Source organism: Procambarus clarkii, chromosome 16 (genome assembly GCF_040958095.1).
Source record: "Procambarus clarkii isolate CNS0578487 chromosome 16, FALCON_Pclarkii_2.0, whole genome shotgun sequence".
In the NCBI taxonomy this organism is placed as follows: Eukaryota; Metazoa; Arthropoda; class Malacostraca; order Decapoda; family Cambaridae; genus Procambarus; species Procambarus clarkii.
The window spans coordinates 33,151,230-33,177,321 of NC_091165.1; the positions used below are offsets into that span (position 1 = coordinate 33,151,230).

The 26,092-nt window shown below is 47.8% G+C and overlaps 1 protein-coding gene across 1 annotated transcript in view; it reads left to right on the forward strand.

The window, feature by feature from the left end:
• Positions 1–256: 256 nt before the first annotated feature.
• LOC123760112 (uncharacterized) overlaps positions 257–26,092 on the forward strand; it is a 183,142-nt gene continuing 157,306 nt past the window's right edge. Inside the window, exons 1-2 of the mRNA XM_069325433.1 lie at positions 257–517; positions 24,834–25,103. Coding sequence (XP_069181534.1) covers positions 24,842–25,103 — 262 coding nt within the window. The 5' untranslated portion in view covers positions 257–517; positions 24,834–24,841. The remainder of the gene's footprint in view (positions 518–24,833; positions 25,104–26,092) is intronic.

Below are 26,092 nucleotides of genomic sequence, written 5' to 3' on the forward strand. Positions count from 1 at the left end.
CAAACTCAATTACGGGCTCACCATACCCCGTGCTACATGGACACTTCGTCCTGAGTAGCTAAATCTTTAACAACAACATACTACTACTACTACTGCTCGGCTTAGACTCTGTTATAAGTACAGTAGTTAGTTTTTAGCTTAGTTCATTTATTATGCACCCCATACCCATCTTGTGGGCGGCAGTGGAAAGGGTTACAGAGGCATATAATGGGCTCAGGGACTGAACCCCACAATTCATTTAGCTAAGTATGTAACAATCTTGATGAGCTAGTTACAAAATTTATTATAAGTCGTGACATCATCAATTCTTGAGTGTGTGAAGTAATTACACAGGCAGTCACCAAGTGGAAGCAAGGACATCGTGCTGTAGCTGCCTCTCGCTCACTACAACAACAAACATCATGTCGAATCAGCTGGTATAATGGCCATCCATTACTCGTCTCTGTCGCCCCCCAACCAATAACAACTCGTCTCCGGATTGGCATTCCTGCCTGCCTGCTCATCTCCATCATCTGCGGTTGGTAGACTCCCCATACCATTCCCCATTCCCCATTCCACGAGAAGTATAGGTTAGGGGGTCATCTCCAAAGAAGTGTCAAGGAGGTACTCATCAATGCTGTCCAAAATAATTAGGAGAGCCAAAATAATGTCTTTTTCTGATATCCTTAAAAAAGCAAGAGTGAGGCCAGTTTATAAAGGAGGCGAGACAACACACATAAACAATTACAGACTAATATTAAATCTACCTATACAGTACTGTACTTTAAAAAATATTTGAAAAATTATTTACAAATAACTGTATTCCTACTTAGTAAAACTCAACGTGTTAAGTCCCTGCTAGTTTGGCTTCCATTCCCAAAAGAGTACCAATGATGCCATTATTAGTCTGCTTGATATAATCTACTCAGCCCCTTGACAAAAATAAGTCCCCAGTTGGCCTCTTCATTGACCTGAGAAAGGTCTTTGACACTGTAAACCATAACTACCTCTTGCTTCAACTTTACTACTACTGTACTATGGTATCCAAGGCCTTGCCCTGGACTATATTCATTCCTAAGTGACAGACACCAATATGTAGCCATCAATAGCATAGCCTCCCCCATTCTACCATTGACAGTAGGGGTGCCACAGGGCAGCATCCTAGGACCTTTCCTATTTCTTACATACATGAATGATTTGCCAAATGTTTCTAACATTCTTAAACCTATACTATTTGCTGATGATACTATTTTCATCTATTAAGTTTTTTTTATGTTTCCCCGAGGGTCAAGTTTATTGGACAGCACCACTCATCCTGTGAGTGGACTCACTGCCATAGCAGCATGTACAACACCCCTAATAGGAAGAAAACCCTCTGGGTTGTTCATCTTGTCACTTGTACCTAGACACAGCCGAGACTTGCTTAACTGTTTTAAGTGTTTAGCCCTCAAGTTGACTATCTCCTTAACAGTATGAATTCCTGTATGCTCATCCCTGCAATCACCAGGCCCCCCGATTCACTCAAACTTCCGCTACTACCCTGGATCACTTATGGACCAACATAATAGCTCCCCTTACCTCAGGTATAATTACTGACAGAACAACTGACCACTATCCTACTTTCCTTGTTGCGAACATGGCCATAACACCACCAGCTAACAAGAAACTTACCTTTAGGTTACACAGTGAAGCAGCATTAGGCAATCTCTCAAATGTATTAGGCTCAAAAATGCCTCAAATGCCCCCCACAATATAAACTGGGAATCTGAATTTAACAATACACAGGATATAAATTCGTTAACTAGCCTCTTCCTTTCCAAAATTCTAAGCTTTTACAATACTTATTGTCCTCTCCTCACCAAGCAAATAACTGGCAAAAGGTTAAATAATCCCTGGCTAACTAATGGCATACTCAAAGCAATAGACAAGAAACATGAATATGAAAAAAAAACTTAGGATTGGCCTAATTGCAAAGGAAGTAGTTAAGAGGTACTCGTCAGTGCTTACCAGTATAAGAAGATCAAAGTGTTCCTATTACGAGAATAGATTTAAAGAAGCAAAAGGCAACATGAAAAGCACACGGAGAGCCATCTCTTACATCCTAGGAGCTAAACAACATTCACATAACCAGATAAAATTCTCCAAGGATGGTTTTACACCTGCAATGGATCTTGAAACAGCAACTGAATTTAATAGCTTCTTTTCATCAATTGGTGCTAACCTTGCCCGAAAAATCCCACAGACTCAGACACATGTTACCACATATCTTTCAGGCAGATACCCGAACACTCTTCTCCTTTCACCGATCAGCCCTACAGATGTTGTGTCCATCATTCACTCACTAAAAACCAAAGCTGGGAACACTAGTGAAATACCATCGTTGGTATACAAGAGTGCCTTCCATGCCCTTGCACCACCTATAGCTTTGCTGTTCAAAAAGTCTCTAGAGTGTCATACCTTTCCTGATATCCTTAAAAAAGCCAGAGTAACGCCAGTTCATAAAGGAGGTAAAACGGCATACATAAATAATTACAGACCCATATCAAATCTACCTATATTATCTAAAATATTTGAACAAATTATTTACAAACAGCCCTACTCCTATGCAGGTGATGAGTCACAATAATGTGGCTGAAGTATGTTGACCAGACCACACACTAGAAGTTGAAGGGACGACGACGTTTCGGTCCGTCCTGGACCATTCTCAAGTCGATCAGCTCTACTCCTATCTTGTAAAATTCAATATACTAAGTCCCTGTCAGTTTGGCTTCCGCTCCCAAAAGAGTACTAATGATGTAATTGTTAGTCTGCTTCACTTAATCTACTCAGCCCTTGACAAAAGTGAGTTTCCGATTGGACTCTTCATTGACCTGAGAAAGGCTTTCGATACTGTTAACCATAACTATCTCTTACTTAAACTCCACCATTATGGAGTCCTTGGCCTTGCCCTGAACTATATCCGATCCTATCTTAGTGACAGACACCAATATATAGCCATCAACGATAAAACCTCTCCTACTCTACTACTAACTGTAGGAGTGCCACAGGGTAGCATCCTAAGACCCCTCCTGTTTCTTATATACATCAATGATCTGCCTAATGTGTCTAACATGCTTAAACCTATATTGTTTGCTGATGATACTACTCTCATCTACTCTGACCCCCAACCCACTCATATTAAATAATGTTGCAAACAATGAATTAAAAAAAGTCCACTTGTGGATGTCAACCAACAAACTCTCACTAAATATAGAAAAGACCTACTACATATTATTTGGAAGCAAATCAACAAATGCAATTCAGCTTCAGATAGATAATGTAAACATTAGCAATAAAAATGATGGAGTTTTTATAGTTCCTTGGCCTATACTTAGACAAGAGACTCAACTTCAGCACCAACATACAACACATAACTAAAAAGGTTTCTAAAACAGTTGGTATCCTCTCTAAAATCAGATACTGTATTATGTACCCTACTCTGCTCTCCTCTCTATTATGCACTTATCTATCCCTATCTTACTTATGGTATCTGTGCTTGGGGTTCAACCTTTGCAAACTACCTCAAGCCCATCATCACACAGCAAAAATCTATCAGGACAATAACAAACTCTGCTTTCAGACAACACACAGCTCCCCTGTTTAAATCCCTAAACATGCTAAAATAACTTCACTCCATACATTCTCTTGTGTCAATTACATTTATAAAACCCTATTCTTAAGTGCAAACCCTGTTCAGAAACTCTTCCTGGACAGATGTAATAGGACCTATTATCACCGCACCAGACATAAATATCTCTTTGATATCTCCAGAGTCAAACTTAATCTGTGTAAACACTCTATGCAAATAAAGGGACCTAGTCAATGGAACTCACTCCCTAATGAATTGAAAGCTGTCCAACTTTTGCCTTATTCAAAACCAAAACCAAAAAGTACCTAATTTCATCTTTATAGTTTTCCACCTAGTGCTTTATCTCGCACTGTACCTAGTGCTACCCAATCCCTCAATATTTGTACCTAAGCCATATTACTTTACCATTGTAATCTTAGATATCATCTGACATAGTTGTTGTGTTGAGTACGTGTTCTACTGCATTATTCCTTGAAATGATCCTCATATTGTGCTTCAGTGAACCAATGTATAATCCTGTAATGTTATCCTATGTACCTAGTAATCCATGTTCATTATTGTGTACTGTTATTATTGTGTATTATTCTGATCTGCTTTGTGTCAAAATTTCTTGCAATGTACCTTTAAACATTTTTTGACAATTTTTCTGTAATTATTCTACTTAAAATTATCTGTACCTATAAAGTATAGCTGTAAAGTACCTGTAAACATTTTTTTGTTAATTTTGCTGTGAATTATCTAAAAATTATGCGTTAGTGTAAGGACTTGCCCGAAACACTATGCGTGCTAGTGGCTTTACAAGAATGTAAAATCAACTTAATTTCCATGTTCTCTGTTAACCCCCAATGTACCTTGTTGTATATAAATAAATAAAAAAAAATAATAAAAATAAAAGTGAACAGCTTATCAAACATGAAGATTAACATTTGTCAACCCTTAAAAACTTAGGTTATTTTGTGAGTGCGAAATGGGGAAAATCTCTTGAGAACAGCATTTATATTTGACAGATAGTATATTCTTAAATATTTCATGTATTCTGACCCCTACCCCCATACACTAAATAATGTTGTCAACAATAAATTAAAAATAAAATCCACTCATGGATGTCAACCAACATACATACACTAAACATAGAAAAGACGTACTACATTCTATTTGGTAGTAAATCATCGAATCAGATTCAACTTCAAATAGCGTTAGAGAGAGGAGAGGAGACGCCAGCGAGGCGACAGACTGACCTCTGGGGTCAGCCTCAACCGGCGCAATGGAGAATAACAACTGTGATGTGTTCATGACGTCACCTCTGTTACTGATCATGGAACGATCAATATGATTGGTTCCCACTCTTTTGCTGCAATGCTATTGGTCAAATTCTAATCCCTTGTGTGTGTCCTACGAGATGCCCTACAGCAGCTGGCAAGAGCATTCACATGAGGGAGCCCGTGCATAGAGGACGTGTCCTGTTCTGTCTATCGGTCAATAGACAAAAGAACACCGTCTATTCCTAACCGTCAAGTTAAACTCGCCGTCTTTTCGATATACCAATGCTCGCCCGGAATCGCGACTCTGACTAGATTGTTTAGAAGCCTAGTGACAAATCACCAGATCGAAACAGATTGGTATCAGGTAATCCCGGGTGAAAAATAGAGATCGTCTGTGAGTGACCTAGATTGAACTAAGGCAGTACCGCCACCTAAGTAACCTGTGTGTGACTTTACCACAGTGTACCGCATGGTACCATATAGTCAGCCGCCGCGAGCCGCCGCCAGCCGCCACTCTGTCCCGAGAGTGTAGCCCGCCAGCAGCCGCCCTCACTGTACTATGTGACATCACCACCCTTACTCATCGCCAGTGCCATCAAATGTGTGTGCGTGTGTCTGTAGACATACAGCGCGCCCTTGAGGTTATCTTGAGATGAAACGAATCGGAATCTTGAGGTTATCTTGAGATGATTTCGGGGCTTTAGTGTCCCCGCGGCCCGGTCCTTGACCAGGCCTCCACCCCCAGGAAGCAGCCCGTGACAGCTGACTAACACCCAGGTACCTATTTTACTGCTAGGTAACAGGAGCATAGGGTGAAAGAAACTCTGCCCATTGTTTCTCGCCGGCAACTGGGATCGAACCCAGGACCACAGGATCACAAGTCCAGTGTGCTGTCCGCTCGGCCGACCGGCCCTCCTGCGAGTACCCCCGTGTCAAGTACAGTTTGTGGGAAAGCCTGTCGTCAGTGGTCTCATGTCATAACGAGGAAACCAGCTGTCAGACCACCTACGAGTTCTTGCATAAATGTGCCTGAGTGAGTAAGTGAATAAGAGAGGTAGCCTACCTGTAAGTACAAGATCTTGTCATTGTTTTATTGTATCTGTCTGTGTTGATCTGAGGGATCAACCACCCATCACCTTCTCATATCTGACACAGGTATAGGTGAAGGCACCCTACGGTGTATGCGTGTTTATCTGTGTGGTATCACGACATTGCACTCGTCTGTGAATGTGAGCTTCACATACACCACACATTTAGTTATTGTATGATATTATTATTGTGCATGATTATTGCCTGTCCCATTGAAAGTGTATTTGTGAGTTATTGCATATCATCATTACCCGAGTATCTGGTTGGAACTCTTGTAATCCCTTTTCATACCGGCAGTTAGGTTTGCAGTGTTAATGATTGGCTGTCAACTGTGTTAAGTTAGGTGTTTTGCCACGAGTGGATCCGAATTGATTAGCCAGACGTCAAGAGTCTCGCTAATGCAACCATAGCCTTTCTGATGCCAATCTAATGTAAATCAAGCACCCTTTGTATTAGTGATTAAGTTAGTAAATAAACTACTGTTAAGCTTTATGCGGTGTTTCCGTTGAACCACTTCTGAATACTGCCAACTATTCACTCAAGCCTTCAGCTCCAGGTGTCTCCATCACCGAGTTGCCTAATTCACTAAACTATAAATGTGATGAGGACCCTAGGAGTCCCTAAAAGTGTTTCAAGCATTGAGGAGATTCCAACGATCAATGTGGACCAGGACCAGGTGAGGCAAGTCTGAGAAAAGACCCTCAACGACTCTAACTTGACCTTGCTCCCAGGCCCTGTACGGTTGCTCTCGTATTTTCTCTGCTGATTCCGACAGCTTCGTGAAGCATCTGCCACATGTACATTGGCGACGTACCCATTGCAGTCGGGAAAGCAAAAATAGAAAACCCTCACAAGGGCCATGACGAGGATTCGAACCTACATCTGTGAGCATCCCAGATGCTGCCTTAATCGACTGAGCTATGACATGGTAAAAAGAGTTGAAACCGAAGTTCTACTGAACTTACTGGATCCTGCAGCCTCTCCGGGCGAAGGGGTAGAACGGCCTATTGACATAGCTCGTGTGCATGGGGGAGTTGTGTAAAACCCTGGTTTGTGTCTCGGAAAGGCTGCAGGATCCAGTAAGTTCAGTAGAACTTCGGTTTCAACTCTTTAACATGTCGTAGCTCAGTTGATTAAGACAGCGTCTGGGATGCTCACAGACGTAGGTTCGAATCCTCGTCGTGGCCCTAGTGAATTTGTCCATTGATGAATCACGTTATTGTGATTTCTGTGTGTAACACGAAGCACTATTTCCCTAATATTAGGATCAAAGAAGATCTTGAATAAGAAACCAATTCTCCTATCCAATGACGATGGTGTTCTTTCTGCCTCTGACACTGTCATTAAATTAATAGTTTCTTCTCAGTCATTGGCATGTCCCTTGCTAATGATATCCCATCTTCCCAAACTAATGTTAAGGACTACCTTTCAGGAAACTATCCAAAGTCTCTTTAGCTAACTCCCACTAATTCCTCTGATGTTAATGAGATAATCTTTTTTCCTAAAACAAAGTCGAGTGCCCTTGGTGAGATACCAACTCTAATTTATAAAAAAGCCTCTAGATTTCTAGTTCCAGCCATTGCATTGCTCTTCAACAAATCACTTGAACTCCAAACCTTTCTTGATATTCTAAACAAAAATATTTGAAAAGCTTATCTACAAGCAACTTTACTCCTATCTAGCCAAACACAATATACTTAGCTCTTGCCAATATGGCTTCAGACCCCCCAAAAAAGTACTAATGATGTACAGATTAGTATGATTAATTTGATACATGCAGCTCATGATAAAAATGAGTTCCCTGTTGGGTTATTTGTTGACCTATATAAGTCTTTTGACACTGTCAACCACCACAACCTACTTTTTAAATTACATCATTACGGAGTCAGAGGTCACTCCCTTCAATACCTTCAGTCTTACCTTAGTGACAGGCTCCAGTATGTTTCTGTTAATGATTCCATTTCTCCCACCCTACCCATCAATACTGTGACCTACCCATCAATACTCAACACAGTATACTGCCCTGTGGTGTTCCACAGGGCAGTATACTTGGCCCTCTCCTCTTTCTCATCTACATTAATGACCTTCCAATTGCTTTTCACACCCACACTAAAATGGGTATACAGTACTCTGTTTCAGTTTTCTCATATAAATTTTCCTGCTACTTCGTTCATTATGTATGAAATCATTTGCAATAGAATTCTCTAAAGGGATATATATATATGCATATAATGTCAAAAAGTCTGGCGTGCCACCCGCAGCAAACCCGAAAATCCGCCGAGTGTTACCTGTGAGTGCAAAACTGCACTAAAATGTGCATACTCTTTTCAGTTTCCTCACGTCAATTTTCGCGTTACATCATTCATTTTGGTATGAAATTGTTCACAATAGAATTCTCTACAGATATTTATGCATATAAGGTCAAAAAGCCTGGCATGCCACCCACAGCAAACCGGAAAATTGGCCGAGCGTTACCCGTGAGCAAGCACTCATTCGCAGTAAAATGTGTATATTCTTTTCAGTTTCCTCACATTAATTTGCATGTTACATTGTTCATTTGGTATCAGGTTGTTCGCAATAGAATTCACTAAAGGGATATAGGTACAGTATATAAGGTAAAACAAACAGGCGCTCTACCCAGGGCAAACCAGAAAATCGGCCGGGCATTACCCATAAGCGAGCACCCATCTGCACATCCGCAACACCTACACTCAAATGTGTATACTCTCAATTTGATCACCTCAATTTCCGTATTACGTCGTTCATTTTTGTACCAAATTGTTCGCAATAGAATGCTCTAAAGGGATATACAATGGGGCCTCGACTTACGATGCTAATCCGTTCCCAGAGACGGATCGTAAGTCGAAATATCGTAAGTCGAAGCGATTTTTCCCATAAGAAATAAAGAGAATTGAATTAATCCGTTCCCCACTCTCCAAAATATTAACATACAAATACATTTTGTACTGAATACAATGTTTTTTTCTAACTACAATACAGTACCTAAGTTGATCTTACCTTTATGGAGGGCTCTTGATGGTGTATGGAAGATGGTGTTGAGGAGGATAGTTGTTACTGTTTGGAAGGGGAGTCCCCTTCCATTATCACATAGGTAGTGATGTTTTCTCTGGGGTTCTCTCTCTCCTACATTTTGCCTGAATACCACTAAGACCTGGTTGTGGTTCAGTGCTTGTTTGTCTCACTACAAATTTGTCAAGAGACATTTGTTTTTCCCTTCGTTTTAACATTTGTCTGTAATGATGCATCACAGTGTCATTGAATAGGTTAAGGCAACGGCCTACTGCAGCTTGATTTGGGCGAGTCGTTTCAGCAAAGGTTTGCAATTCTTCCCGTGCTGCACACATTTTCTTAATTGTTGAGGAAGAGACATTCTGTACTCTTGTTTCTGCTCTATGGTCATCCTTACATGGGTTTTCATATGTTGAGCCTTACCACTGACTTTCCTGGGACTCATGGCGTGATATATAATAATTACTTTAATGTTCAAAATGCAAAAAATCACCACAAACGCAGAATTTCTTATAGGCGCGATCGTCACTAAGCGGGTAGCTGTAGTAAACTGAGGCAGGTCAGACCGCGTGACCGGGAACCACGTGCTAGGTCGACCCGAACGTGTACCAACAAATATCGGAATTCGACAACACCATCGATGTCGAGTCGCATTTTTCGATGAAATTTACATCGTAACTCAAAATTATCGTAAGTAGGGGCAATCGTAAGTTGAGGTGCCACTGTATGCATATTGGGGCATATGGAAGAACAACATTACCAATACCATAAGATAAAGTATATATATCGTCATGTGAAAACCCATTTTTTCTGTGGGGAGCCCCTACGGCTCCCTGGAGCTTATCAGGCTGATGTATGTTATGTTAGACCGGGACATTAGCTATGGCGTTCAGACCTACCAGGGATCAGCGCCAGAACCTGGCCCCTTCAGAGAGGTTTCAGGGAGCAATGGCCCTGGAAAACCCCATATGGTTGGGGGTTTTCCTTACCTGCCATCGACCGGGGTTAGGCACCCAGAAAGGTAGGCGTAACAAAACAAACCCCACATGGTAAGAAACTACAACAAAAACCGAACAGAGAGGTAGAAAACTTCCTACAATCCCAAGGAAACAATCAAACAATCAATTTACTGCTGTGCCGGTCGTCCGCGCAGCCCTCCCCTCCTCGGGAGCGGGAGGAGGGGCCCCGGACCTCACCACACCGGCTGCCTTCAGTTCGCAAGCTAGTGTCAACCGGGATAGACGCTTCTCTGGCCTCAAATTCCTGGGCGGTGTTTGCCTCGTGTGGCGTTCTCTGCTGTTTTTGTGTGGGGTGCGGTGGCTAGGAGTACTTCATCAGTGCTGGGGCTGCATGCGCCCAGAGGTTTCCTTCCTTAGGTGCTCTGTGAGTAATGCCCTTGCGTGTCAGGGTTATCTTCTCTGGGGTGTTTGGGAACCGCTCCCGTAGAGGTTCCTACTGCTTGGCATTTGCCTCGCTGTTGGGGCCAGATGGGGCTTGGGGCCCTTGTTTGGCCTTGAGTAGGGAGTGGTATTGTGCTGGTTAGGGCGTCAAGGTGTTGTGCGGCCTGCCACCTAAGCGGCGACCAGTTCCTGTTGCCTCTGAGGACGGTGTACTTCTGTGGGGTTTTTCTTTTGTTTTGTTTTTGTTTGCCTGGTGGAGGTTCTGCCTTGTGGGTCTATAGTTCCCCTGATATTGTTTTGGTGGCCCTCTGCTAGGCCCCCATGCTTGTACATGTCCCAGGGGTTTTCAGTATTATCATTTACCCTTTGTTTTGTTTGGGTTTCTTAACCGGTTAGCAACACCTTGCCTGGGCTTCCTGTAGTTGCTAACCTACGGGCCCTGGGAACCCCTGTCGGGGCTCGGGGACCCATGGATGTGTCTCCCAAGTTCCAACCTGCCTTGTGCAGGTTTGAAGGTTGCAGTGTGCCCTTGTCTCAGGGTGCCAGTCACCTGTTTTGCCTCCGTCATGCTGCCTGTTGGGTCAATGACACTTTTGACACGGAGTCTTGCGAGTCATGTTCTCTGCTTGTGCTCCAGTTTTACTCTGAGGATGTTCCTGTTAGGGTACAGGCAGCATCAGCGTTGCATGTTAGGTTTAGGTTATTGCAACGCACTGGGTTGGTTTCCCGCCCGGATGCCTCGAGGCTGCCCCGTTTGGTTTTAGGGACCCTGACCTGGGGGTGTTAGTCGCTCTGGCTTTGGCTCCAGCTGCGCCCCCTGGTCCTTCCCCTGTGGTTCTTCCTGCACCTCCCCCCCTGTGTCCGGCTCCAAAATGTCTGAGGGTTTCGGCCTTGGCACAGGGTTTAGTTGGTAATGAGACTCGGGCTGCCTCGGGGGCTGCCCCATTCGGGTCGGGGACGGAGGCATTTGAGCCGGTTCCTCCTACCGAGGCTTCTGGGTCCCACCAGCAGACCCCCTTCTTGTCTGCCTTTCCCTTGGACTCTGCCTTTTCTTCAGGGGTAGAGGGTTTGGAGGACAGCTCTGCCCCGGGTCCCGACGTAGGGGATCCTGGGGCTGGTGAGGAGTCAACCTGGGGGCCTTGGGCCCCCCTGTGACCCCGCTTGGGTGCCTTTGCCTTCCTGGCGGGACTTATTGTTGCAAGGGGAGGGGTTTTCTTACCCTCCTTCCCTGTACGAGTATGATTTGGGTTTGGCTCCTCCCCGAGTTCGGTTCCCGGCGCCTTTGGGTACCTTGGATCCGTTTTTCCAGAGGTTTTCTACTTCCCGTATCTCCGCGAAGGTGGCTCGGGAAGCTCTAGCTGCATACCTCTTGCGAGATCCGGGTTATGCCTCTGCTATGGATCCGTCCTCGTTTGAGTTCGGTTCTTCTTTCCATTTTTGGGTGTGTTTGGAGGTTCCGGAGTCTTCCTGGCTGGCAGACTGCCCTTTCTTTTCGTTGGGGGCGTGGCATGGGTTCTGTCGGATCTGCACGCTTGATTGGCAGGAAACTTCTACTTTTATGCAGGTTTACCTGGGGGGCGAGTTTGAGCACCTTAATGCGTGCTTGTTCGCTCCCTGTCCATTCTTGGGATGTTGGCCTTTTCCCGCTTCACGTGCAGGTTCCTCAGCTTTTGGCTTCATTGGTTGTGGAGGAGTCGTGCACCCGTGGGAATTTGGCTTTGGTCTTGCGTTTCTTTTCCCTTCTCAAGCTGTCTTCTGCTTGGCTTGAAGAGGATGTAGGAGCGTTGAGTGAAGGGCCTTCGTCTGGGGCGCTGACTTCTGCAGCTAGGGCGTCAGCTGCACTGTTGAAGCTCTTTGCAGCCCATCCTGAAGGAAGCGGTGTCTCTGTTTTATGCTTCTCGCCTTGCGTGCCGTCAGGCTGTGCTCGTCCTCTCTTTGGAATTCGCTTGGGCCCTGGCTCTTAGGTTTTCGTCTCCAGTTTTGTCCGTTGCTGTTTGCAGAGTCTGCAGTGTCCCAGTTTCTGCATGCGACTTCGTCTAGTTGTTGTTCTATGGCGGACTTGTTGATTCTCCGAAGCGGTCGTTCTCGGCAGTTTCAGAGGGGTCGTGTCAGGGTTCCGGGTTCCGCTGGTCGAGGTGGGCCATTGGTGCCAGTTTCTGAGCCATTGTTCCCTTCGGGGCCAGCGTCGTCTGGTCGGCGCATTGATCGCCCTGTTCAACGGTTGGGTTCTCGTAAGGGGCGTCGGCCCTTTCGCGGTTTGCCCCATTGACGGGGCGATGGGAGGGAGGCTCGCTCTGTTTGCCCACGCTTGGTCCCACGATTTGTAGGCCTTTTCGGTCATGTCATCCGGCCTGCTGTGGCGTTAGGCGGCTCATTCTTCTTTGGGGGGTTCTTTCTTCTCCTGCGCTTCATCAAGTCGTCTTGGAGTGGGTACGCTTGGGCGTGGTCGAAACGACTACATCCCTCAGGTGGGTTTTCCGTCTGTTTCCAGTGCCGAAACGGGACTGTGCGGATCTGAGGTTCATTCTGGACTTGTCCCGTCTGAATCCCTGGATTCCTTGCCCCTCCTTTCGGATGACTACTCTGTCTCAGGTCCAGCTTCTGTTGGAACCGGGTGCCTGGATGGTGTCCCTGGACCTCAAGGACGCCTATTGGCACATTCCTATTCATCCAGGGTTCAGGGACTGGTTAGGTTTCGTGGTGGGGCGTCATGCTTACTGTTTTCGATGCCTACCTTTTGGCTTGAATCTGGCACCTCGCGTTTTCACGAGTCTGACCCGGGTTGTGGTGACCCGTCTGTGTCTTCTAGGGATTCGGGTTTTGGCCTACCTCGACGACTGGCTGGTGTGGGCTCCCAGTCAGTCAGCTTGTCTGCTGGCCAGGGATATGGTTCTTTCCCAGCTCTCCAGGTTCGGGTTCCTGGTGAACTGGAGGAAGTCCCATCTGGTTTCGTCCCAGGTTCGGACCTGGCTGGGTCTTGTTTGGGATTCTCGGACGGCTTCCTTGTCTCTCCCTCCAGAGGCGTTGCGGCGGCTGCGGGACCGCTGTCAGCTGTTTCTGAGGGGGTCCCGGGTCACTCGGCGGTTGCTCGAGCGGTTGTGTGGGAGTCTGAACTTCGCCGTGCTAGTCTACCCGCCGGGTCGGGTTTGGCTTCGGCGTCTGTTTTGGTTCCTTCGGGGACGTTCTTTCCGCCTCTCTCCCAATCGTTGGGTTCGTCCTCCGGGGGTCTTGTGTCTGTTGCTGCGTCACCGGCTTCCTCTTCGGGGTTTTCGGGGTTTGGTGCCTTGGTGCCTTCCCGAGCCCTCGCTCAATGTGTTCATGGACGCGTCGTCTCTCGCCTGGGGCTTTGTGACCAGTGCTAACCAGGCAGGCCAGGGACAATGGGGTCCGTCCTTCCATCGGGCTCACAGCACAGTTCAGGAGTTCGCGGCTGTCTGGTTCACACTTCGGAGGATTCGGGTCGCTCGGGGATCGACCATTCGCCTCCATTCGGACTGTTCTCCAGTGGTTCATTGCCTGAACCGCAGGGGTTCTCTTCAGTCCTTGGCTCTTTGGGGTTAGTCCCTTCGAGTGGTTCGTCCTGCTTTATTCTCGGGGTTTGGCTTTCCGTGCGGTTCATGTCCGGGGAGTGTCCAACGTTCTGGCAAACGGTCTGTCTCACTTCCTTCCCTTGTCCACGGAGTGGACCGTCGACGACGACTCAGTTTCGTTGGATCTGTCAGACGTACAGTCTCCCAGATGTGGACCTCTTCGCGTCGGCGTGGTCTCGGCGTCTCCCAATATATGTGACGCCCTTCCCCGACTGCAGAGCGTTCGCAGTAGATGCCTTTCGGCAGGACTGGTCGAGGTGGGGTTACCTGTACCTCTTCCCCAGGTCCAGCTGTTGCTTCGGGTTCTGGTTCGGTTGGAGACATTCCCAGGGCGAGTAGTCCTTGTGGCCGGCCCAGCCTTGGTTTCCAGTGCTATTGGCTCTGTGCCCGAATCCAGGACGTTTCCCGCGGCTCTGCCTCTTTCAGCAGGTCGGTCCGATCCAGTACGGGGCTGGTTTGACCTTTTCCTCTGCTCTTCGCGTCTGGTCTTTTTGACCATAGGTGTATCACCTATGGTGATAAGGTGGCTTCGTTGATGATGTCCCACCTGAGAGCTTCGTCTCGGCGACAGTGTGAAGTTTCCTGGCGTTCTTTTCGCCATTTTCTGGCTTTTCGTAAGTTGTCTTTTCTATCGGATCGGGTTGTCTTGTCCTTTCTTTCTTGGCTTTTTCAGGACTGTCATTTGATGCCTAATACTGTCGCCTCGTATCGTGCGGCGCTGGCAGAGCCGCTCAAGCTAGCTTTTGGGGTGGACGTCAAATCCGCCCCATTTCGTAAGCTTTTCCATGCTATGTTTCACCTCCGGCCTGCTCATGCGCCTCCTGAACCGTCCTGGTCCTTGGATAGGGTGCTCTCCTATCTTTCCTCTCCTCGGTTTGTGGTGGCCCCTTCGGTTCCTGATTGTTTTTCCAAGGCTTTGTTTTTGTTGGCATTGGCCTCTGGGGGCCGGGTAGGGGAGCTTCATGCTCCCCTCCGGCGCAGGGATTTCTGCTCTTTTGGTCCTGGGGGTAGGTTTGTCCGTTTGCAGCCTTCTCCATCTTTTCTGGTGAAGAACGAGATGACTGCTTTTCGGAGGGGTCCATGAGTCATTGATGCTTGGTTGGTTTGGCTGGGGGTGCATCATGTGTTGTGTCCAATTGCAGCACTTCGCCGTTACCTGCGCGCTTCAGCTGGGGTGGCTGGGGATGCGCTTTGGGTTGATCCGGTTTCTTGTTCCCTGTTCCAGGGCTCGGGTCTCCCAGGTTGTCCGCAGGGTTATTGAGCCTAGGCAGCCTGCGGTCTATCCTTGCGCCCATGGTGTTAGGAAATTTGCAGCTTTGGCTGCCGTGTTTGGTAATATGTCTTGGGCACATATTCGGGCGCGTGGATTTTGGAAGTCAAACAGGGTCCTGGCCGCTCGTTATTTGGTGAACATCCCTGCTCCTCGGCGTTCTTGTGTTGCTTTGGGTCGCAGGTTGCAGCCAGTTGTCTCGACTTCGGGTTGAGGAGTTTGTGGCCGCCGCCTCCCGGGTAAGTCCCCTTTTTTCCTTCTACTTGGGTATGTAGCTCCAGGGAGCCGTAGGGGCTCCCCACAGAAAACCAGCGTTGAATGTAATGAAACGCCATTTTCTGGGTGACCCCGGAGGCTTCCTGGCTACCCTCCCTCCAATCCGGTCGGCGGGATTTTTCGCGTTGGTTGAAGCCTAGTTTCCGAAGTGAAGGCAGCCGGCATGGTGAGGTCCAGGGCCCCCCTCCCCCTCCCGGGAAGGGGAGGGCTGCGCGGACGACCGGCGCGGCAGTAAATTGATTGTTTGATTGTTTTCCTTGGGATTGTAGGGAGTTTTCTACCTCTCTGTTTGGTTTTTGTTGTAGTTTCTTACCATGTGGGGTTTGTTTTGTTACGCCTACCTTTCTGGGTGCCTAACCCCGGTCGATGGCAGATAAGGAAAACCCCCAACCATATGGTGTTTTCCAGGGCCATTGCTCCTTGAAACCTCTCTGAAGGGGCCCAGGTTCTGGCGCTGGTCCCTGGTAGGTCTGAATGCCATAGCTAATGTCCTAATGTGGTGCAGTGCAGTAGTTAAAACCGAAAAATTCAAGGTGGAAACTTTCCTCCCTATTTTGGACACTAAGCTTTGAACTGACAAAATGTGCAGAGGCTTATTCACAGATTGGAAATCTGTTTTCTTTCTTCAATGAATTAAAAACCATTGCTTCTGATGCACTAAAGAAAAAGTGTGAACATCTGGCTAATATGTATCACAAAGACCTGAATTATGATGACCTCTTTAATGAATATGAGCCCCTCCAGCACTACATGGCTCTTGATGAAAACTGTGAGACTCTCCCTGCACTGTACAGAATAATAATATCGGTCAATTTGAAATCTGTATTCCTGAATGTTGAAATTTCACTCAGAATGTTCATGTGCATGATACACTGTACACTAACTGTACAGGAGAACGTTGTTTTTCAAGATTGAAACTTATACAAAATATGCTTTGTAGCACAATGGGGCAGCATCGTTTGAACTGGCTTTCACTCATGTGCATGGAAAATGACATCCTTAAGACCATTGACTTCAAGCCAATTATAAAGCAATTCTCTGAAAAGAAATGCCGCAAATGCTTGTTATAATAAGAAGTTTTGTATTATAATGTACGATTATGTTACATTGTTGGGCAGATTAGATACACAGTGTTTAGTGGGTTTTCATATTTATTGAGTAGTCTTGGTTACAACAGTCGGTTGTAACCGACTGTTGTAACCGATAGTTGAACCGATAGTCAGAATTGTACTTATTACATTTAGTAATTAAACTTACTGTCTATTCAGAGGATGGGATGCTTGGGGTCAGTTGGAACTGAATATGCCGAGTGCTACATTCTTGAGATTGAAGGTGTCTTGGAACTCCCAAGAGTCTGTACTGATGTTAACTGAACCACTGTGGAAATTATACTGATCATTAATTGCTTCTCGATTGCTTATATGATTGGACTACACCTCACCTTCCTCCAATAGGATGGAAGGAATGTTAACTGTAATCAGGAAAGAGGTATGAGTTTCATCATTATTGCTAATGAGAGTTTTGCTACTCTCATTCAGCTAATGAGTTTGGAGAGAGCATATTGTTTACATAATATACTCGCTACAGTAGTAATTTCATACTGTGCCATCTAATCTATGTAGCTTACTGAGTATTATTGTATTTTTCAAGTCTTGTATATTGTTCAAATGTTTATCAAGATTAGTTGCTGCTCTACAGCATGTTTTTAATGATTTAACACCAGTTTTGTTGGAGTGCCAATAAAATAAATACTGGTACAGTGGAACCTCGAATAACAAATTTAATCCGTTCCGGCACCGTGATCGTCATGTGAAACGGACGTCATACAAAACGAATGTCCCCGTTGACAATAACAGAAATCAAATTAATCTGTTCTACCACCAAAAAACATCAATATGATATTCAGTGTTTTAAATAATGGAGCAGCCTATCTTACACTGAACAAACCTTTATGACATTTTTCTTTCTTCAATTTTGTTCAATATTTTTTTTCATTTGTCTTATGGCAAAAGGTTCGTTCGGTGTTCAGCAGGTAGGCTGCTCCATGTTTCTTAAATAAAAAAAATAAAAATAAAAAAACAGTTGAAACAATTTGAAAAATGGACAAATGCCATAAAGGTTTGTTCAGTGTTTGTCAGGTAGGCTGCTCCAGTAATAGCAATCTTTGTTTCAAATATGTTCCATTTGTTTTGTAATTTTCAATTTTCATTTACGTCTCAATAATGGAGCAACCGACCCGACAAACACTGAACGAATCTTTATGGCATTTATCCATTTATCAAATTGTTTCAACTGTTTTGTGTGGAGAGCCCCTTCGGCTCCCCGGAGCTATACCGGGCTGATGTGTATATATTAGACCGTGGCAACAGTCAATCGAAGGAGTTATTGGCCTACCAGGGATGAGAGCCAGAACCTGCCCCCCTCAAGAGAGGTATGAGGAGCAATGGTCTAAAGACACCCCCATGTAATTGGAAGCAGTCTTTGTCTGCCATTTACCAGGTCAGGCACCGAGAGAGGTGGGAATTCCAAAACAAACTACTGCTGTTTAAATAATTGCAAACCAAAAGCCGAACTAGCAACAGAACTCTCCAATCATAATCAAGGAAACCAGCATGACATCACCACAAACACCACGCATCGGTCTGCACAACCCCCCCCTCCCCGGGAGGGAAACGGAGGGGTCCCAGACCTCCGCACCGGCAACTCTCCTCAGTTCACAGGCTGTTGTGAGGGCGAACGGTCAATCGACTCCGGCTCCATCCTTTGAGCAGTGCTGCAGTGCGGTGGTGTTGTTTCATTTTGGTATCGTGCGAGCCAGGAGTAATACAAGAGTACTGGGGCTGCATGCACCTAGGGCCACCTTCCCTAGGTGCCCTGTAAGTACTGCCCTTGCGGCTTCAGGGTTATCTTCCCTGAACCGTTTGGGAACTACCTCCGTGTGGTTCTGTCACTGCTCTGTGATTGCCCGCCCTTGGGGGTTCTGCTGGGTGGTTCTTGCTCCTTTTTTCCCTTGGGTAGGAGGTAGTTTCGTCACTGGCAGGGGCGCGAGGTACTGTGCAGCTGTCTGATATACACATAGCAACCGGTTCTATTCTCCTGGAGACGTTGTGCTTTTGCAGGGTTTTTATTTTATTTTGTTTTGTTTTGCCTGGTGGGGTCTGCCAGGTGTGGCAGTAGGACCACTTTTATGATTTAGGTGGCCCTCCACTAGGTCCCCGTGCTTGTACACATTGCAGGAGTTCAGCTTTTAGTTTGTTTGCTTGGTAGCTCTGGGATAACCGGTTAGCAGTACCTCGCCTGGGCTCTCCTTAGCAGTTAGCCTAAGGGCCCTGGAAACCCCCTTGGGGCTCAGTGATCCGATAGAAAAGACCCCAGAGTCTCACCTCGCCTTGTGCGAGTTTGAAGGTCGCTCTGTCCCCTTGACTCAGGGTGACACTCACTATCTTTGTCTCCGCCATGCTGCTTGTTGGGTCAATAACATCTTTGATCTGGAGTCCTGCGAGTGGTGTTCCTTGTTTGTACTCCAATTCACCCAGTCCACTGAGATTATTATTAGGGTGCAAGCAGCTTTGGCATTGCATGCAGGGTTTAGGTTGCTGCAATGCGCAAGGTTTGTTGCCTTTCCGGATGCCCCGCAGCTGCCCCGCTTTGGTTATAGGGACCTGGACTTGGGGGGGTGTTAGCCTCCTCGACTTTGATTTCATCTGCTTCCCCTAGTCCTTCCCCTGTTGTGCTTCATCCTGCTCCTTTCCCCCCTACTTCCGGCTCCCAAACATCTGAAGGTTTCATAGTCAGGTCAGGGTTAGCCTGGTGGTGAGTCTCGAACAGCTTCGGGGAATGACCCTTACGGATCGGCGGCGGAGGCATTCGAGCTTGTTCCTCCTGCTGGAGCCCTTGGGCCGTGCCAGCGGGCCCCCTTCATCCCGGCTTTTCCGGCGGACTCTGCCTTTTCTCCAGAAGCAGAGGGTTTGGAGAACAGCTTGGCCCTGGGTCCTGACTTCGAGGTTCCCGGGGCTGGGGAGGAGTTGACTTGGGGCGCTTGGGCCCCGTTTGACCCCGCTTGGGTGTTGGCTCCCTCGACGGGGGCTTGTTGTTACAGGGGGAGGGGTTTTCCTATCCCCCCTCCGTGTACGAGTTTGATATGAGTGCAACTCCTCCCTGGGTTCGGTTCCGGGTTCCCTTAGGTTTCTCAGTTCCCTCCTTCCAGAGGTTTTCGGCTTCCCGCATCACATTAAAGGTGACGCGGGAAGCCCTTGCAGCTTACCTCTTGTGAGACTCGGATTACACCTCGGCAATGGATCCTTCTTTTTTCGAGTTTGGCTCCTCATTTTCCTTCTGGATGCGTTACGAGGTGCCGGAATCTTCCTGGCTGGCGGACTACCCTTTCTTTTCTTTGGGGGCATGGCACTCGTTTTGTTGGACCCATGCGAATGAATGGCAGGATGTGTCTACAGTTGTTCAGGTTTACCTAGTGGGCGAATTTGAGCACCTCAATGCGTGCTTGTTCACCTCCGTACTTTCTTGGGATGTCGATCAGATTCAGCTTCACGTGCAGGTTCCCTCCCTTTTGACGTCCCTGGTGGCCAAGGATTTATGTGCCTGTAGGCATTTGGCTTTGGTCTTGCATTTCTTTTCTCTGCTGGAGCTGTCTTCGGACTGGCTCGGCGAGGATGCGCAGGAACTGGGATCTGGGCCCATGTCCGGTGTGTTTGCTTCGGCGGCTCGGTCGTCGGATGCCTTGTTGAAGCTGTTGAAGTTGAAGTTGTTTGCACCGATTTTGAGGGAGGCAGTGTCCCTGTTCTTTGCTTCTCATCTCGAGTGCCATCAAGCGGTGCTTGTCCACTCATTGAAATCGGCTTGGGCCCTGGCTCTTAGATTTTCTTCCCCTTTTTGTTCGTTGCCGTTTGCAGAGTCTGCGGTGGTGCATTTTCTGCAAGCAGCTTCGTCTAGTTGCCAGCCTATGCTGGAATTGCTGGTCCGGGGGGGGGGGGGGGAAGGGTGGCATGGTGGTCCTGCCCAAAAAGGTCCCGGGGATCTTTCGGATGTCGTAAGCCAGTAGTGCCAGATTCGGGGCTGGCACCTCCCCTGGAGTCGTCGGCATCTGGTCGACGCAGTGATCACTCTGAGCGTCAGTCAGGCTCTCGTAGGTGTCGTCGGCCCTTTCGCGGGTTGCCCCATTGACGGGCGATAGGGGGGAGGCTCGCACTATTTGCTCTAGCCTGGTCAAGCTATTCGTGGGTATTTCGGGTCATTTCCTCTGGCTTGCGGTGGCGTTGGGTCGCTCCTCCTCCTTCGGGGGGATCGGGGCTGGTAGGGTAGGCCTCTTCTCCTCTGCTCTGTCAGGTCATCCGGGAGTGAGTTCGCTTGGGTGTGGTCGAAACGACAACATCCCTCAGGTGGTTTTCCCGCCTGTTTTTAGTTCTGAAACGGGACTGTGCGGATCTGTGATTCATACTGGACTTGTCTCGTCTGAATCCCTGGGTCTTTTGCCCCTCTTTTCGGATGACCACCCTGTTTCAGGTCTGGCTACTTTTGGCACTGGGTGCCTGGATGGTGTCTCTGGACCTCCGGGACGCGTATTGGCACATCCCAATTCATCCAGGGTTCAGGGACTGGCTCAGTTTTGTCGCGGGGCAACAAGTTTACCGCTTTCGTTGCCTTCCATTTTGCTTGAATCTGGCACCTTGAGTGTTCACACGCCTTACCCGGGTTGTGGTGGCCCGGTTGCATCTGTTAGGGGTTCGGGTTCTTGCATACCTCGACAACTGGTTGGTGTGGGCTCCCAGCCAGTCCGCGTGTCTGCTCGCCAGGGATATGGTTCTTTCCCAGCTCGCCGGGTTTGGGTTCCTGGTGAACTGGAGGAAGTCCCATTTGGTTCCCTCTCAGGTTCGAATTTGGCTGGGTCTTGTGTGGGACTCTTGGACCGGTTCCTTGTCTCTCCCTCTTGCAATGCTGTTATGGCTGCGGTTCCGCCTCCGGCTGTTTTTGGAGGGCACCCGGGTCACACGTCGGTTGTTCGAGCGGCTGTGCAGGAGCCTGAAGTTCGCCGCGATGGTCTACCCATTGGGTTAGATCTAGGGTCGGCGGATGTTCTGGTTTCTGCGGGGTTATCCCTTCTGCCGCTCGCGTGATTGATGGGTTCGGATCCTGGGAGCCTTACGTCGGCTTCTGCGTTGCCGGCTTCCTCTGCAGGTTTTTTTGGGTTCTGTGCCGTGGCGCCTCCCTGAGCCCTCGCTCGATGTGTTCACGGATGCCTCGTTTCTCGGCTGTGGTTTTGTGACAAGTGCTCACCAGGCCGGCCAGGGTCGGTGGGGTCCGTCCTTCCTTCGAGCTCACAGCACGGTGTGGGAGTTTGCGGTGGTGTGGCATTCGCTTCAGAGGATTCGGGTCGCTCGAGGAGCAATGCTCCGGCTCCATTCGGACTGCTCCCTGGTGGTTCATTGCTTGAACCACGGGGGTTCAATGCAGTTCTTGGTTCTTTGGGGCTGGTCGCTTCGGGTGACACGTCTGCTAAGTTCTCGGGATTTGGCTCACCTGGCGGTTCATGTTCAAGGGGTGTCAAACGTCCTGGCGGACAGCCAGTCTCGGTTCATTCCTCTTTCCACGGAATGGACGGTCGACGCCAACTCTTTCAGTTGGCTCTGCCGGACGTACAGGCGCCCAGAGGTGGACCTCATCGCACTGGCATGGTCGAGGCGTCTTCCAGTTTATGTGGCGCCCTTCCCAGACTGCGAAGCCGTCGATGTTGACACCTTTCGGCTGGACTGGTTGAGGTGGAGTTACCTGTACCTCTTCTCACCAGTCCAGTTGTTGCTCCGGATCCTGGCACAGTTGGAGACTTACCAGGGGAGAGTAGTTCTGTTGGCTCCTTGGTGGCCGGCCCAGTCTTGGTTTCAGAAGCTTCTTGCTCGATGTCCGAACCTGAGGGTCTTCCTGCGGCTCCGTTTCTTTCAGCAGATCGGTCCAGTCCGGTACGTGGCTGGTTCGATCTTCTCTTCCACTCTTCGCATCTGGTCTTTTTCACGTGGGTGTATCACCACTTGTATGGTGATCAGGTGGCTTCTTTGATGGTGTCCCACCTAAGAGTTTCGTCTAGATGGCAGTATGAAATTTCCTGGCCGTCCTTTCGGCATTTTTTGTCTCTATGTTGGTTCTCTTCGAATTCTGATTGGGTTGTTTTGTCCTTTCTCTCTTGGTTGTTTCAGGACCGTCATCTTATGTCTAATACTGTCGCCTCGTATCGGACGGCACTGGTGGAGCTGCTGCAGGCATGCTTTCGGGGTGGATGTCATTTCTGCTCCATTCCGCAAGCTTTCTCGGGCATTTTTTCGCCTCGGGCCTGCTCATGTGCCACCTGAGCCGTCCTCATCGTTGGACCGGGTGCTCTCTTCTCCTCGCTTTGTGGTGGCCCCTTTGGTTCAGGATTGTTTTTCTAAGGCTCTTTTCTTGTTGGCTTTGGCCTCTGGGGGTCGGGTTGGGGAGCTTCACACTCTCCTCCGGCAAAAGGGTTTCTGCTCTTATGGTCCTGGTGGTCGTTTTGTTCGTTTGCAGCCTTCTCCTTCGTTTCTGGCATAGAATAAGTCTGCTGCTTTCTGAAGGGGTCCTTGGGTTGTTGATGCTTGGTTGGTTCGGCCGGGGGGTGCATCATGTTTTATGTCCGGTTGCGTCTCTTCGCCGTTATCTGCGCACCACAGCCTCCGTAGCAGGGGACGCGCTTTGGGTCGACCCGGTTTCCCTTCTTCCCTGTTCCAGGGTGCGGGTTTCCCAGGTCGTCCGCAGGAATTTTGGGTCCAGCCAGCCTGCGGTTTATCCTCGTGCTCATAACGTTCGTAAGTTCGCGGCTTTGGCTGCTGTTTTGGGGAATATTTCCTGGGCTGACATTCGGGCATGGAGCTTCTAGAGGTCGAACAGGGTCCTGGCCGCACGGTATCTTGTTAATGTTCCTGGCCCTTCTCGGGCGTGTGTAGCCTTGGGTCGCAGGTTGCAGCCAGTTGTCTCGACTTCGAGTTGAGGAGCAAGTGACGACCACCTCCCGGGTAAGTCCCTTTTTCTTTTTCTTTGGTTAGGTAGCTCTGGGGAGCTGAAGGGGCTCTCCACAGAAAACCAGCGTTGAATGTAATAAAATGCCATTTTCTGGGTGAGACCCGGAGGCTCCCCAGCATCCCTCCCTCCCTCCGGTTGGTGTTTTTTTCGCATTTTTGATACTCAGCCTCTGAAATGGGGAGAGTTGCCGGCACGGAGGTCTGGGATCCCTCCGTTCCCCTCCTGGTGAGGGGGGGGGGTTGTGCAGACGGATGTGCGGTGTTTGTGGTGACATCATACTGGTTTCCTTGGTTTTGATTGGAGAGTTCTGTTGCTAGTTCGACTTTCAGTTTGCAATTATTTAATCAGCAGTAGTTTGTTTTGGAATTCCTACCTTCCTGGGTGCCTGACCTGGTAGATGGCAAACAAAGACTGCTTCCAATTACACGGGGGTGTCTTTAGGCCATTGCTCCTCGTGCCTCTCTTGAGAGGGGCCAGGTTCTGGCTTTGGTTCCCGGAAGGCCTAGTACTCCTTCGATTGACTGTTGCCACAGTCTAATATATACACATCAGCGCGGCATAGCGCCAGGGAGCCTCCGGGTCTCACCCAGAAAATGGTGTTTCATTCCATTCAACGCTGGTTTTTTATTTTTCGTTTTTTTTTTTTTTTAAGAAACATGGAGCAGCCTACCTGCCGACCACCGAACAAAGTTTTTTGACATTTGTTTTTTTCAAAAATTTTCATATTTTTTTATTTTTTTTTTTTTTTATTTAAGAAACATGGAGCAGCCTACCTGCCGAACACCGAACGAACCTTTTTGACATTTGTTGTATTTCAAAAACTTTCATTTCTTTTTCTACAAAAAAGTCAATGCTTTGCAACATCTCAGCAGTCACTCCTTTATATCCAAGCATCATTAGCATCTTTAAACAAAAACAACATAATTTATTTGCATCGTCAGAGGCATCCGAGAATGTGCAAGAAGCAGCACGATCCCACCATGTGGTGTCGTCGTTATTCAAACGAGCGGTCGCCATACGGGACGAATTGTCGGCGATCGGGCCAGTTGTTATCCAAAATGTTCGCCATTTGAGGCGATCATTATTCGAAGTACCACTGTATATGTTTAATATTATCGATCATTTACTTTTTATTTCTGTGAGCGGTTGTCATTGGGGCCCCAGCACACTGGTTTGCCCATGGGCCCTTAATGCTGTTTAGACGGCTCTGCTGGGGACTTGCTACAAAGAGGCATTTCATTTCATTCAACTGTGGATTTATTTCAGGTTAATATATGCAAATGGAACGTCCACGACGAAATACTCGCCTACCTGGTGCTCTGAGTGATTATTTAACTACAAGTGAAGCAGAGAAAAAAACTCTGACTGTAAATGAAAAAGATGTTTGTGAAGATCACAAAAAACAAGCTGTGAAGGATGATGTAATTCAGACAGACTTGGAAAAAAAACTTCTGTCACAACCATACAAGTGTGGAAAATGTAAAGCCTGTTATAGAAGTAAAGTGGCACTTCTTCGTCATGCAGTTAAACACAGTGGTAGGAATGAATTAATTAGTTATACTGTAACTTTAAATTCAAATATATATACAGTATACTGTATGTATTTTAACCCATTAATGGCAATGATCCCATTTTTTTGGGGGGGGAGCCCCTTTGGCTCCCCGGACCTATCCAGGCTGATATGCTAGTGTCAGACTTTGGCATTAGTCATGTGTATGGAGTTCTGTGGGCCTACCGGGGACCATGAGCCAGAACCTGACCCCCTCAGAGAGGCATGGGGAGCAATGGCCTATAAAACCCCCGTGTGGTTGGAAGCATTTTATGTCTGCCATCGACCAGCCCAGGCACCCAGAAAGGTAAGTGTCCCAAAACAAATCCCCTATTCTGGTGAAAATTGCTACAAAGAGCTGAACAAGTGGATAGAACTCCCCCAAAAAGAAACGAGTAAATGAGCATGATGTCACACGTCGCCATGTGACATCATGTTTGCTGTCTGTGCAGCTCCCCTCTTCCTGGGAGGGGGAAAGGGGAGCCCCAGACCCCAATGCCGGCCATTCACCCTTCAGTTCTAAGGCTGATGCTAGAGGCTCAGGTTGTGTGCTCTGGCTCCAGTGATTTTCAGCACTGTGCTTGGTGAATGGTGACTGTCCTCTAGGGGTGCGCGAGCCAGGAGTGATTCTACAGTACTCGGGCTGCATGTGCCTAGAGTTATCATTCCTAGGTGCCCTGTAAGTACTGCCCTTGGGGCTTGGGGCCACCTTCCACAAGTTCCTTGGGTTACCTTGAGGTTACCTTGAGGTGCAACCGGGGCTTAACGTCCCCGCGGCCCGGTCGTCGACCAGGCCTCCTGGTTGCTGGACTAGTCAACCTGGCTGTTGGACACGGCTGCTCGCAGCCTGATGTACGAATCACAGCCTGGTTGATCACGTATCCTTTGGAGGTGTTTATCAAGTTCTCACTGTGAGGGGTCGGCTAGTTATGCCCCTTATGTGTAGTGGAAGCGTGTTGAACAGTCTCGGGCCTCT